The 13,446-nt window shown below is 32.3% G+C and overlaps 3 protein-coding genes across 9 annotated transcripts; 2 read left to right on the top strand and 1 right to left on the bottom strand.

Annotated features, from left to right (window-relative positions):
* The first annotated feature begins 1,326 nt into the window (after positions 1–1,326).
* On the top strand, positions 1,327–6,497 carry LOC8280588 (ferredoxin-thioredoxin reductase catalytic chain, chloroplastic). 2 transcript variants are annotated; one of them, XM_015718126.3, is made up of 7 exons: positions 1,327–1,525; positions 2,744–2,860; positions 3,035–3,147; positions 3,230–3,279; positions 3,377–3,448; positions 5,784–5,844; positions 6,266–6,497. In XM_015718126.3, the coding sequence occupies exons 2-7, from the start codon at positions 2,746–2,748 to the stop codon at positions 6,308–6,310; spliced, it is 456 nt and encodes a 151-aa protein (XP_015573612.2). In that variant the 5' UTR covers positions 1,327–1,525; positions 2,744–2,745; the 3' UTR covers positions 6,311–6,497. The 2 variants fall into 2 exon arrangements, with proteins under 2 accessions (XP_015573612.2, XP_048230156.1); XM_048374199.1 differs by lacking the exon at positions 1,327–1,525 and adding an exon at positions 1,815–1,976.
* A 940-nt stretch (positions 6,498–7,437) lies between these two features.
* On the top strand, positions 7,438–11,035 carry LOC8280587. 5 transcript variants are annotated; one of them, XR_003078877.2, is made up of 7 exons: positions 7,438–7,756; positions 8,128–8,210; positions 8,736–8,785; positions 8,868–9,456; positions 9,554–9,634; positions 10,214–10,276; positions 10,702–11,035. XR_003078877.2 is itself a non-coding variant. In XM_025157035.2 (7 exons), exons 3-7 carry the CDS (start codon positions 8,774–8,776, stop codon positions 10,771–10,773), a joined length of 777 nt encoding a protein of 258 aa, XP_025012803.1. In that variant the 5' UTR covers positions 7,441–7,756; positions 8,128–8,210; positions 8,736–8,773; the 3' UTR covers positions 10,774–11,035. The 5 variants fall into 5 exon arrangements, 4 of the variants coding, with proteins under 4 accessions (XP_025012803.1, XP_025012804.1, XP_015573728.1 ...); XM_025157035.2 differs by having other exon boundaries at positions 7,441–7,756; positions 8,864–9,412; XM_025157036.2 differs by having other exon boundaries at positions 7,444–7,756; positions 8,868–9,232.
* Positions 11,036–11,159: 124 nt separating this feature from the next.
* On the bottom strand, positions 11,160–12,169 carry LOC8280585 (zinc finger AN1 domain-containing stress-associated protein 12). 2 transcript variants are annotated; one of them, XM_002517357.4, is made up of 3 exons: positions 12,037–12,169; positions 11,824–11,944; positions 11,160–11,725 (listed from the first exon to the last, which is right to left on the bottom strand). In XM_002517357.4, the coding sequence occupies exons 2-3, from the start codon at positions 11,929–11,931 to the stop codon at positions 11,255–11,257; spliced, it is 579 nt and encodes a 192-aa protein (XP_002517403.1). In that variant the 5' UTR covers positions 11,932–11,944; positions 12,037–12,169; the 3' UTR covers positions 11,160–11,254. The 2 variants fall into 2 exon arrangements, with proteins under 2 accessions (XP_002517403.1, XP_015573729.1); XM_015718243.3 differs by lacking the exon at positions 12,037–12,169 and having other exon boundaries at positions 11,824–12,022.
* Between the last annotated feature and the right edge of the window lie 1,277 nt (positions 12,170–13,446).

Raw genomic sequence — 13,446 nt, forward strand, 5'->3', positions numbered from 1 at the left:
CGAGTGTGTTTATGAATATATTTTTTAAAATTTATAAATTCGGATAAAAATTATGATTTCAGCGATAATAAAATGAATCAAAATTTATATATATCAACAAAAAGTATTGAATTCAATAGGTCCCCACTATCATGATTCCAAACTTAAGTTGATACAGAGACAAACTTTAAGACTAACATGCTAAGATAGCTAGAATGCAACTAAATTCCTGGAGGTTCCCACCTGTATGTGTCGACAGCTTTAACCCACACTCATCTCTCTCTTTTTTTTTTTTTTTTTTTTAATTTACAAAAAGGGGTTCATAAAGCCAAATTCATAATTGATATGATGTGATGTGAGTTTCCGAGACAAAATTTATAGGTTGATAAATTAATAATCTCTGGTTAAAAGAAATTTACATTCACTTTTTTCTATAGTTAAATTTTGATTAGAGTTAATTTAACCTTAACTTCTCAGTCTTAATATATGTGATTCTAATAAGCTCATCAATTTGGACATTGCAGCTTTAGTAATTTTGGCAAAACCATGTTGCAAGTTTAGGGGTTTTTATTGCAAAACCACAATCGAAGTACTAAATCCTCTTGTTAATAAGCCATGATTTTATTTTGCAATCTGGATCGTTTATAAAATAAAATTGTCTTAATCAGTAAGGAGATTTATATTTTTTTTTTAAAATAAAATAAATACTTGACCATACAAATAAAAGTTTGAATTCATAAAAAAAAGTAAGAAAAATAATAATAACATTACTGTCCAACAAAAGTTACGACTAGGGGTGAGCTAAATTCTGAAAAAGAAGAAAATCGAACAAACTGATAATTTGGTTAAATTCTTAAAAATTGAAATTGATTAATTTAGTTAAAAGAAAAAAATCCGTCCAATTAATAAAACTAAAAGATTAATCTTAATTATAATAAAATTTGATAATATTATGAGATTTAATTTTTTGAAGCAAATTTTAGTTAATTTGGTTAAATTAGTTTAACTTTCTCAATTTGGCAATTTTCAGTTTATAATTATATAAAGTTTTATTCAGATTTGGTCTAATTTTTGGATTGCTTCTATTGATATTTACAAAATTTTATTTATTTGAACCGAACCAACTAGTTGGAAGTGGGCAAGGGGATAAGACTTCTTGAAATAATGAACTTGCCCATGGAATGGATTTAAAATCTAAAATGCAAATTTCCCCTGTTAAAGAAAATGTGTAGGGAGAAGTGCATGCAGCTAAAAGTCATACGAAGCTTTTAATAAGTTGTCATTGAGAGGCGGCAACAATAGAACTTGTGAAAGAGAAGCCAAAAGATTGTTATAACCGAAAGTCACTTTGTACAAAAAGATGATGCTGAATGGCTGATGTTGGGTCATCCATTTAGATCACTTCTTCCTTAAAATTCCAAGCCTTCTTCCGATTTCAAGGATCAAAGAGTCCAAATTCTGAAGCCATTCTAGTTGCCCCAATTTATTCCAGGACTGTTGCATCTCCAAGCACATAATCCCACCTTTCTCCAGCTAAATTTGACAGGCAAGTTAAAGTCATTAGACCCACATCTCCCGTTACTGTTTCTTGAGTATTTGCTTGGCTACACACACTTTCTTATTTTGATGAAGCCCTTACTTTTCACTTCATTTATGATTCTGTATAATCTGTAAGTAAAACAAACAATTAATGAAGGGATCATTTCAAAATTAAGAAAATCTCCATTTAATTACATTATTCTGTTCTTTTTAACTACTACTTGATAAATGATGGGCATATTTCTCTTTTCTTTTTATAAATAAATGCTCACAGGATCAGGAAAAAGAAAAAGGAAAAACCCAGAGTTAAGCAGACCCATCTAAACCAGGACCAATAAGGTCCAAACAGAAACACAAATAGGAGTGGTTGTATATTTTTCGAGGCTGATATTTTGCAACGAGTGGCCCTCACCTTCTCACGTCCTTGAGTATTAAAATCAATCCGGAGAAAATTACAAGTAAGCTCCTAAAGTTTAGCAAGCAAACACTTCCATCCTATAATTCTATTTATATTATCTTTAGTTTCTGATCTTAAAGTAATTGAGAATGAATTAACTAATACGATTTCATTAAATTGCATGCAAAAACTAAAACATGACAATAATAATCAACAAATTGGTCTTTTAGGTTCAATTTAATATATCTAACTATAATTTTAATTTCTCCCAAGGGGAGGAAGATTATAATTATTCTAAAGGATAAAGCTAGTTTGAATTCCAGGTTTTAATTTTAATTCTGTTGCCATACTTGTTTTATCACCATTGAATTAAGTTAGTCCAATTTTAGTTTTGATGCTAGAGGTGAAATTGAAACTTTAATTATTTGCTTTTTGGTTTAGTATTGAAATTTTTATTTCCTAGCAGGGAAATGGATCTAGTAAGGTCTATACTTTAATCTTATCCATCCAATGTCATGTTAACCTTTGCCAGAAAATGGATTGACCCATTAGGACCACAGATGAAAGATTGAACTATTCCATGTTCTTTTCAAATATTAAGGACTGAATAACATTTTTAAAAATGCAGGGATCAAAGTGTTAAAAATGCAAAATCTTGGACATTTTGATTTAATTTTCTCTTTAGAAACTTTAAGAGAAAGAAAAAACAAAAAAAGGTAATAACAGATAATTATATATTAAAAAAAATAAAATAAAAACCATAATCATATAATATCCAGGTAGTGTAATAAGAGTTCAACAGACACAGGTTGTTATTGTTGGTTGCAGTGATGAGTCTTCAAGCAAGTTCCTGCAGCAGCTACGGTACCATCTCCTCTTTCATTTCCCCACTCAAAACCGCCGCCCGTCTCCGCCGCGCGAAGCTCACCGTAATTCGAGCCAAAGGTAACAAATTGATTTTTCAACTTTCTTATTGTTCTAATCTCTGATTTTTAACCAATTTTTTTGTTTAGGAAAATGGATGTTTCTATTCTGGCATATTAGAAGAATTCTAGGTTTTCTTTTATATGGCAATTAATAAGTAAATAAAAGAGAAGGTAACATTTTTTATTGTAATAGCTGAACCATCGGAGAAATCAGTAGAGATAATGAGGAAATTTTCAGAGCAGTATGCTCGTAAATCTGGAACGTATTTCTGCGTCGATAAGGGTGTCACTTCTGTTGTCATTAAGGTTTGTTTGCTTCGTTGAATTATTGATTTTTTTTTCTGTGATTCATTTCTCTGCGTGTATTGATTTTGTAATGTTAAAATAGGGATTAGCAGAACATAAAGACACATTGGGTGCACCTCTTTGCCCTTGTCGGTAAATATTTTGTGTTCTTATTTTTATCAATACTTTTTCAACTTTATATTAGTAGTCACCAAACCAAGGAATTCTTAGAATAATCGTTGGTTTGCAGGCATTACGATGATAAGCCAGCTGAAACAAGTCAGGGCTTTTGGAATTGTCCTTGTGTCCCCATGAGAGAAAGGTACATAAATATCTTATCTTTATCAATTATTAAGTGGACGCAAGTTTGTAAGTTACTACCATGAATGGTATATTAAAGGTCTCCTTATGAATTCTGTAAGATGGGAAGTTTATGTTTACTATTTTCATTTGGTCTCAATTGTTTGTATGCATGGAAGGGTTATATTTGTTTCTACTTATACTTTTTTTAAATTACAATGTTGGGGTCTTGTTAACTCGCTTGTTTATAAAATTATTAGTTTTTATTTTCTGTTTAATTATTTTCGTTTTGAATACTTTGTTCATTCTGCTTCCAAGATTCTGCTGGAAATTCTCAAAGTCTTTTGCCCCATTCCAAGAGCATAGATATCTACTTTATCTCTTCAACTTTTTTCCTCTTCATTATGGAGGTTAAGCAGCCTTATGGGTGTGGCATTTAATATCTGTTAGTTATCTCATTCGATGCCCCTGTGAATGTGAGATAAATTGTATTATTTGAGCATATTTAATTTTTCCTCTTTGGTAATTTTCAGAGTTGAATTACCTAGGAAGATAACTAGTTGCCGTTTTAATGCAAATTCGAACAACTAGATATAAGAACCTAGTATTGAACTATTTATGCTATGGGCATAGTTTTGGAAGCCACCTTAGTGATTAGAGGACTGAGCAAAGATTAAAGGGGAGGAATTGATTACTGGAGTATTCATTAACTTAAAGGAAGCATGCCTTCTGTTTATTGCAGGAATGCTGTGGTTATAGGTACTTACATTTGTTTGAGGAAAATAGAGAGTAGAAAATTTTCAGTATGTTTTTAGTGGTACAAGATGCAATGGGATAACAAATAGATTCCTTATTCTCCAACATCACATGCTAATGGCCAGCATCAGGTGTGCTAGAGAAGATATTAGATGAGATTAAACAACAATAGCCTTGTGCTAAAAGTTGTTTCAGTATGCAAAAAGGGATATAGAACTTGAGGTCTGTCCTGGTTTTTATTTAATATTATCCTTCAATTTTAATCTTTTCAATCAGAGGTCAAAGTAATGGAAATTACTTATAATCTACAATAAGTGTTGGCAGTATCAATATAAAGTACTTGAGGCGTTGAAGAAATATGCAAGAATGATTTCATGTGAGTTTGATTTAGTTCTCAATATTACGAGGGGATCATAGAGGAGTTGAAACTATTAGACTAGAGCGGATAAAGGTAGATTGGCTTCATGACCATATTCAATGAATAATTATTAATTGATATTTCACTTAAGATGGGTGTTTTTAGTCACATGTATCATCATATTGCTGCAAATATATCTGTATGAAAACCTGAACACGTTGAAGTTGTAGGAGATAAGAAAGCTATCAGAAATTTAAGATAACATTTAGAGAGGTGGTGACAAAAGATTTAGCAGCCCTACATTTCTCCGAAGATGTGGGGAACGGCCATCAAGCCAACCCAAACTAATTTGGATTACTTGGACATAATTTGATGAGATGGTTGTTGAACCAGCCATTCTGAATCATATAGAACGCTAGACTACTCTAGCCATCAATGAGTAACCAGAACTGTATCTGCAGCAAATCCATTGTATATAATTAGATGAAAGCTAAATGGGATTGCATGATAAAGGTTTGCTTGGATTACTATTTATAGTCTTAATTTTACTGGAGTAGTAGCAGTAGAGGAGTAGCTAGTGATAATATTGGTATATAGTTGACAATAGCAGTATTACCTAAACATAGATCAAAATGTGAAGCAGGGCAATTTATGAAACAACCTAGAGAAGGTATTCCCAAAAAAGCCTAGTATTCTAGAAAGTTATTGAAAGAACTCGACAATCTTTATCTGTCCTGACCATTGACATATGAACAAGGTGGTAAGTTGTTGGTGTTATTCATCTTCGCAACTTATTGCTTGCGTTAACCACCTGAAATGAAAGGAAAGGAGGATTAGGCACCAATTATTGAGGGTTAGAGACTATCACTAAAATAGTTTTCAATTATTGAGGAAATGCCCACAAATTTTACATTGCTATGCTTAACAAAAGAGTAAGAAAAAACCTCTCGAGTGTTTGACATCCTTAAAGCTAGTGTTTTCTGATATATTTATGCTACACACGAAGGATAAGCAAAAATATTCCTAAGAAAGATACAACTATTAAAAAAAAGATTTCCAATATCTGCTCTTTAGGAGGATCAATTTAGTTGTTTGGGACACCATACTTTGAACAGAAAAATTTGCTGGCTTGAATCTACCATGAGAAAGGCAGTGTCCTATGTTTTTTTTTTTTCACTTATTTGATGTTTCTATTCAGAACTAATGTAAATCCTGTCCCTAAACTGTGAGAGTTCCTTGGCAGGAAGGAGTGCCACTGCATGCTCTTTCTTACTCCAGAGAATGACTTTGCAGGCAAGGATCAGGTAATTCTAAATCCCTTGGTTCTCAAAATTTACAGTAATATTGTTACAGTGAAATGTAAATTGAGCATCATGTAATGATGCTTTACAATCTTAACTGTTGTGTGTCTACATAACTGACTGCATATCAATTAATGCTGGTCAGAATTAGAACTCAGAAAGAAAATGCGGTTACTTTGGGTTCCGTATGTGTGAGGCTTGGCATGGGAAACTCAAAATTCGCACATCCAGTAGGACACAGTTTTTGCATGTACCACTAAAAATAACAAAGAGAAACAATGATATTCTAAGGATAGTTTGGGCATAATTTGCTAAGGAAAGCTTGATGCATAACTAGTAATTTATAAACAGTATTTTTTTATTTGTCATAAGCCATGGCTTGTTCTTTGTCTAATGTGAGCGCAATGGTTCTCTTACCGCGCAGGAAATCTCCCTGGAAGAAATTAAGGAAGCAACAGCAAATATGTAATGACTAATGTATTGTATTATTGTATTCTTTCTTTTTCCTCATTTCCTTTTTGTTGAGCTGATGAGCTATCACCTTGTATTTTGGCCAAAATTATTACCACAATCCTCGTGCGTGTATATTATATGCTAATGAGGAAACCAATCTGATTTATTAGTATTACAATTACACTTTGAAATATTCTTACTTAGAACCAGTGTATACACCCTAATAAATAGGAGGTTGATACGTGTATATAAATATTTTACACTTTAGTATTTAATGATTGATTCATATTCTATTATTTAAAACTAATGAATATATATCAATCATTATCGATTTCATTAGCAACTAGTTAAAAAAATTTCTATTTACACTTATAGACTAGAAGTCTTTTTCGCTTTTCTTGACTCCGGTGGACTGTCATGTTCTTACCTAAAAAATTTGTAGGTAAATTATGTCTCACTTTCTTTATAGACATATTAATAAAAATAATCTATATTAAAATCTATAGAAATTGATTTTAACTTAACATAAATATGTAATAGAAAAATATTTAAAATTAATTAATTTCATGATTATTGATGGATGTGGTTTATTTTTATTGAATTGATATATAAATAATGTGGTTATACTTAAAGAGTTCCTTCGTGTTATATTTGGAGAAACCACTGAAGAAAAATAGGGAACTTCATTCGTGATTGTTCAATATATATATATATATACACATTATTGTCCAATCCAAATAATTATTTATAAATTGTAATTAAGCAACAAAGAAGAGGTGCATGATTGAGCCACGATATTTCAGTGAGTGGCAGAGGAGGCAACCCTCGAGCAATAAAATGATCTTTCGGTTAAAATGGCAATGGCTTTGTTTGAGGCAACAATCATAATCTTGTTTACAAGAAAAGGTTAGTCCTTTGGAGAATTTAATTGAAAGAGTAAAAGGCTAAATTATTAGTATAATTAATTCCAAAGTCTGTTTGACAACTGTCTTGAGAAAGACATAATTATGTTTTAATAAACTGTCTTTAATGAAATATATACAATATTCGAAACTTAAAGCCATTTACATTCTATTCTTTTTCTTATCTTATTCCTCATTGCTGATATATGATACAAAATGCAAAAGGTGTGACGATGTTTATATAAAGTATCGAATATAAATTAAATATTATATTTCTTAAAGAAAGTATAGCCTTATAGTGGGATTTACATATTTTTGGTGCAAAATTTGTAAAAAAAGAAAAAGAGAAAGAAAAATCCTCCAAGTAAATGCACTCAAAATGCTGAAAAGACGTATCCCAGAACGAAAGAAAACAACTTGCTTCGATTCAGCTTCTCTATTGTATCTCCAGTTATTTTAAATGAATGAGCTTTAACAATTGTCTGCTATTTCTTTCAATAACCCCATAAAAAGAAATGTCCAGTCCAGAAGTCACCATCACTCTTGGTCGTTCAGGCCAGGTACCGTTTAGCTCCCTCTCTTATTCATGTGTATGTCTATGTTGTAATGGTTGATAATTTCTTGTGGGTTCGTTTGGTAACTAAAGAATTCAATGATGTAGGAGTTAAGGACTTTTTTCCTTTTTTCGTCATGGGTTATGTTCTTGTGTAATTGATTCATCCGTGAATATATTTGTTATGATATAATGACGCTTCAACAATTTTCTGCTATTTTTCTTTATGGGTTTTTGAGTTTGTGTTCTGACTTCTGTTCTAAAATGTTTTCATGAATTTGTTTGTTCTAAACTGAACTGAAGTTCTATCTAATAAGTTTAGGACTCTGAATTTGTTATGGGGTTGAGTTCTTATTTTTCCTTTAAGTTGGTTTGCAGGTAGTGACAAAGGGAGGCAAGAGGTCCAGGGGAGAGGGATATGAGAGCAATGGTGATAGCTTCTTGTCTTCTGCTAACAAAAGGTGTGCGTTAACTGCTTTTGAACAATCTCTTACGTTAAATTGATACATGTTTAAGATGTTTTCAGTACTCTGCTTGGAGAGATTATTTTGTTTCTCATTCGGTTCCTTGTTATGGTTGAATTCTCAAACAACGTTATATAAATTTTGAGATTATGTGTTGAGAAAGAAAAATGGGAAGGAAAAGAGAAGAGGATTTTATTTATATCTTGGTTGATGTGAACTTAAGTAAATGGGAGATGATATATGTAATTCAATCTTATTCTTTTCTTTTCCCTTTTCAAGTCTTGAGCTAGGTAGTTTTACTTTTTGTTAAGGTAAGTTTAGGAGCACTGTTTCTACAGTTTTCTCTATCATGATATATCTAAAACTTTACAATTCTCCAAGAGTAATTTTGTTTAGCTGGTGTCATTGTTATCTTAAATTTTTTTGTTCCCGACATTCTGAGAATTCATTGTTTGTGAAGTTAGTCTAGCATAATCTTACGATTTGAGCATTATGTTGATTTGATTGACTGCCACTGTCCAGGTATCGAGGAAATGGTATGAAGTGGAGTCCAATCATTGATGGTGTTGATGGTAATGGGTTATCTTCTGCATGATTTGGATGCTTTGTATCTAATATTTTGTTTTCTAACACTGGTGCATTGACATAAGGAAGGATCCCAAATTGCTCACAATGACCTCCGATTGAAGCTGATGCACAAAAGGCAGTCTAAGAAAATTCACAATGTTGTTGAAGAGCAAGGAAAAATCAAACCTCGCAAAAAGCTGGTAACAGAAACTCAGCCTCCAATAAGTTCTGTGAATTCTTACATGTTGCCACATGGGCCTGAACCCAATGGAAGTAAATTCTCAAGAAAAATACTTCATAGAGAAATTGCCGAGGGTTTGCGGCAGGTGGACTCCTTGGGGAAATTTTACCCATATCATACCATGGAAGTATCAAGAGCTAGATCTCCACATGAAATCCAGAAAAGCTATAGCAGGCCATCTCCAACCAGGAAGTTTGATGAAATACAGAAGGTAACGCCCATGAGAACTGCTGATGTCTCAAGAGCGGGGCAATTTTTGAGTGATGAAGTTGTCGATGCTTCTAGACTGAGAAGGGCTCCTCATGTAATAATGAAAGCTACATCTCAAGCTGGAAATTTAGTAACACGAGTAGCACCAACAAGTGGCATCATGCAAGCAGTATCACATTTGGTACTGACTTTTATAGGGCTTGTTAATGTTGCCATTTTGCCCATGTAAATAACTTGTTTTTTCAGTTTACCTTGAGGCATAAACATGCATTGTGCATACCATGATTTTGCAAATTTATTTGTTATTTTGTTTGTTTTACAGGGAGAGGAACCTCAAACTGTTGCTCATTTCTTGCATTCTCTTGGTTTAGGGAAATATGTTGTCAATTTTCAGGCAGAAGAAGTAAGCTGTCTAGTTCACTGATGTTTAAACTATAAAGATCCTTGAAATGACAAGAGGGCTATGGGTACTTTTATTTTGTTCTAATTGTACAGCCAAATAAAATAAGAGTTCTGTTCATTTTAGGTTCTTCTCAGTTCTGATAGAGGTAATAATTTATGCTTTTGGAGTACAGAAAGATGGAAATTGCCTATGGGCTGTGTATGTAGAGAGCAACAACTTTAGGCTCTCCCAGCAGTAATATAAAATTGAGTAGGAGGCAGAGAGAGAGAGAGAGAAAGAGAGAGAGAGAGAGAGAGAGAGAGAGAGAGAGAGAGTTTTTAATTTTACTTGTTATAGACTTCTGAAAGTGAATGAATGTTGGGTGCTTATTATGCTAATTCAGATGCATCATTAGGTTGTATTGCATGCTCCTACTTGTGACCTTATAAGTACCTTTAAGTTTTAGTCCTTCCCTTACCAAGAAATTTCTGCCACATTAAGCAATTTTGTGTTTTCTATTTTAAGTTTTGGTTTCTTGAGCTGCTTTCATGATAATTTCACTTGTCAGCGTGCATAATTCTCAGCTTAATTGTTTTATAGGTGGACATGACCATATTGAAGCAGATGGGGGATAAAGACCTTAAAGAAATGGGGATACCAATGGTAATTCTCTAACTACTTTCATATATCCCTGTAACCCTTATAAACAATATGTTTGGCAATCCAAGTTTGTTGTGAAATAATTTTGGAAAGAAGCTAAACAAATTGGTATTTAACACTTACTATGTGGTATTCTACAAGACAATGCAAGTCTCCGACAAATGTCCATGGATAAATATGGAGCACAGTCGAGAGTCATTTTCTGTTTATTTTGGTGAAGAAGGAAAATAAACTCCATCTCAAAAAAGGAATAAGGCCAGGCAATTATGATTTTTATTGTGTGGTGTCTAATGATGTTTAGATGTTTAGTTTTACCCATTTTCTTAGGATAATTGGAAAAGTATGGGATTATTTCATCATGCGTGGATGCATAACACATCAGTATGTATGTATATTCCTTCCTCTCACCAAGGCTGCTTAAATGGCAGGGACCAAGAAAGAAGATTCTGCTTGCCCTCATGGCACGCATGAAATGGCAAACATCACGCGTGCAACATTAAATGGCTGTTCGCTGGAAGGGCTTATGCTTTTGTATTCATCTATCTGTTCGGTGAATGATCTTTTCCTGTGGACGACAATGTTAGTTTGTAATTGCCCTGCTTCCAAGGAATGTAAATGTTCATGAAAATGGATACTGATGAGACTGTTCTGAAATTATGTTGCCGTGTAGGGCCTTCTGCATTTCAGTGAGAAAATCACCAATTGTATGTGAAATTTATTTATATTTATTGTTAATGGTATATCTGTCGAGCTTTTGTGATCTTTGATTTTCTTTTTCTTTCTTGGAGATATTTAGGAATAGTTGCTCTCATTTTGCTTGCTGATAAATTATACTCGTATGGTTTTTAATTGAGAGATGATGCAAAAATCATGAGTTCTGAACCAATTTCGAAAGATCTAAATCAGTTGAATATAATTCCCGGATGGACTATACATTTTTATTTGTAACATAATACAGGCATACAGGGATGCTTGTGGGCATTAAAATATTTTAACAGAGAAAATACTGGGTTTTGACGAAGAAGGCTTGGCATTTTTGGCACAATCTTTCCCATTCCTAGAAGCCCAAGCAACCAGAAATTTATCATTGGACCGCCTACCACCACCACCAGCAGCCGCAGCCCCAGCAGACGAAGCCTTGTTGCATTCATGATCAGCTGGAAATCGGTGCTTCAAACAAACCTTCAAATGGCAAGTCTTGCAAATGCATGTATTAGAGAAGGTCAAAACCTCCTTGCACCGCCTGGCACCACACGTAGGTTTCTTCTTCTTCTTGGGGTCGCAGTCCCCAGAGCTGACATGTTTCTCCAATATCAATTTCTCATCGTCTTCATTGCGTCCGGTGGTTTCAATGGATGAAGAACAGATTTCGCAAACGACCACTTTTCTGCTGTTCTGATCAGGTTTCGTACACTCATGAGACTTGTACGACCTGTGCTCGAGGCAGAACACCTGAACATCAAAATATTTGCAGATTGAGAAAAAGATTTCTTGAATGATAGTATGTAAATGCATAAAGAAAATGGGATTCGAATAATTTTTACGTTTACCTTTTGACAACGGTTGCATTGGAAAGGCAGGAAATCAAGCTGATTACATTCAGAATGTTGGCAATGTTTTCCCAAATCAGGAAAAGCTTCGGTTCCTCCTGCTGCCATTATTCTTTTCTTTCTTTTGAACAGAAGAAAGTAGTTTTTAATTAGATAACGAATTCAAGAAACAATACAAAAAAAATAAGCAATGAAGAGGAAGACGATAGATACGTTATATATATATATATGAAGAAAAGGTTTCTGAAGGTGGCTTAGGGCCTAAGACAGGAAGGCCATCCCGACTTCTTTTCCGTGTTGCTTCTCGTTTCCCTTTTCCGATCTTTATTATAAGTATTATATTTCGTTTTATAGATGTTTCTGGAGAGCTCAGCGCGTGGACGTTTGACCTTTTTTCTTTGGGTTGCAGCCAATCAGTCTGTGCCACATAACAATAAGTTATCCCTTGTCATTGGCTAGTTTTTTCTTCTTTATTTGGTTTTGAAAAAAATATAATTAAAAATTGACCTTATTATATACACTTCCATTTCTCCATTTCTATAAATAATATCTTTCATCCTCACCTAAATTTTTATTCTTACATTCGATAGTAAAATGTAAAATTTTTCAAATAATATATAAATTTAATCCTTAATTTTTTTTTATTTAAATAATAAATTAGTTATCGTATTTTATATTATAAAATATATTAATTCTTGAGAATATAATCCTGAATTGATGGTATTTCCAATTTAAATTGTCAAATGATATTTCCCATTGATAAATGCAGTCCAATAGTAGATTTTAAATTAATATATATATATATATATATATATTGTTGTTTTTTTAAATTTTTATAAATTATAAAAAATGAAGGGATGTGAATTCTAAAAGTGGAAATTGGACTAGGCTATAGTAAAAATAAATAAATAAATAATAAAAACTTTAAACGAATAAATATTTACTAATCTAGTTTGTATGTTCCATGATTCTAAAAAGAACTACACAATTCCCAAGCAATTTGCTAAAAAATCCACTAGAGATTCATATCATAAAGAAATAAGAAAATAATAAATAATTTATAAAAATAAAGATGTAATTAATAATTTATGAAAGTAAATGTAAAATAAAAATCATTTATAAAAATTGGAAAAAGAGGGTTATAATTAGTATGGCCTGCGATCATCTTATCTCTTCATCTGCCTCTTGGTGCTTTGATAGAGTGGGGAAGATTCCTGACTCTGTTCAGTGCATTATATTCAGTGTTGTAAATCTGACACTCATGATAAAATAATCATAACAAATAAGATAAAAACAGGGAATCTTTTTATGTATGCATCATTGTGTAAGTAAGAATTGCGAATTCCTATATACCCACTTGAATCCATTAAAAAGAAAAAAAGAAAATTTGAGTTTTGGTTTCTTGTTTTACTTAGTCCCATTTGGTAATATTTTTTAATTTAACATTCAACTAAAATGTGATATTAAAAAATTGAAACTCTTATCTAACTTAATTGTACATTTCTATATATAAATTCAATTAATAAGTAATTAAAATATTAATTATTTTTAAACAATAAAAAATAAACAATGATTTCAAATCTAGAGATTATCAATTATTTAATATTAAAATATAATATTTAT

The sequence above is a fragment of the Ricinus communis genome, chromosome 5, assembly GCF_019578655.1.
Source record: "Ricinus communis isolate WT05 ecotype wild-type chromosome 5, ASM1957865v1, whole genome shotgun sequence".
Taxonomy (NCBI): Eukaryota; Viridiplantae; Streptophyta; class Magnoliopsida; order Malpighiales; family Euphorbiaceae; genus Ricinus; species Ricinus communis.

What these genes read in the sequence shown, in the direction of transcription:
- LOC8280585 (XM_002517357.4), bottom strand. Translation starts at nt 11,931, where the DNA reads ATGGCAGCAGGAGGAACCGAAGCTTTTCCTGATTTGGGAAAACATTGC. An exon ending in AATGCAACCGTTGTCAAAAG is followed by an intron (nt 11,726 to 11,823) that starts GTAAACGTAAAA and finishes TTTGATGTTCAG; the next exon opens with GTGTTCTGCCTCGAGCACAG.
- LOC8280588 (XM_048374199.1), top strand. An exon ending in GCACCTCTTTGCCCTTGTCG is followed by an intron (nt 3,280 to 3,376) that starts GTAAATATTTTG and finishes GTTGGTTTGCAG; the next exon opens with GCATTACGATGATAAGCCAG. An exon ending in TGTGTCCCCATGAGAGAAAG is followed by an intron (nt 3,449 to 5,783) that starts GTACATAAATAT and finishes GTTCCTTGGCAG; the next exon opens with GAAGGAGTGCCACTGCATGC.
- LOC8280587 (XM_015718241.3), top strand. Translation starts at nt 7,712, where the DNA reads ATGTCCAGTCCAGAAGTCACCATCACTCTTGGTCGTTCAGGCCAG. An exon ending in TCAATTTTCAGGCAGAAGAA is followed by an intron (nt 9,635 to 10,213) that starts GTAAGCTGTCTA and finishes ATTGTTTTATAG; the next exon opens with GTGGACATGACCATATTGAA. An exon ending in AAGAAATGGGGATACCAATG is followed by an intron (nt 10,277 to 10,701) that starts GTAATTCTCTAA and finishes CTTAAATGGCAG; the next exon opens with GGACCAAGAAAGAAGATTCT.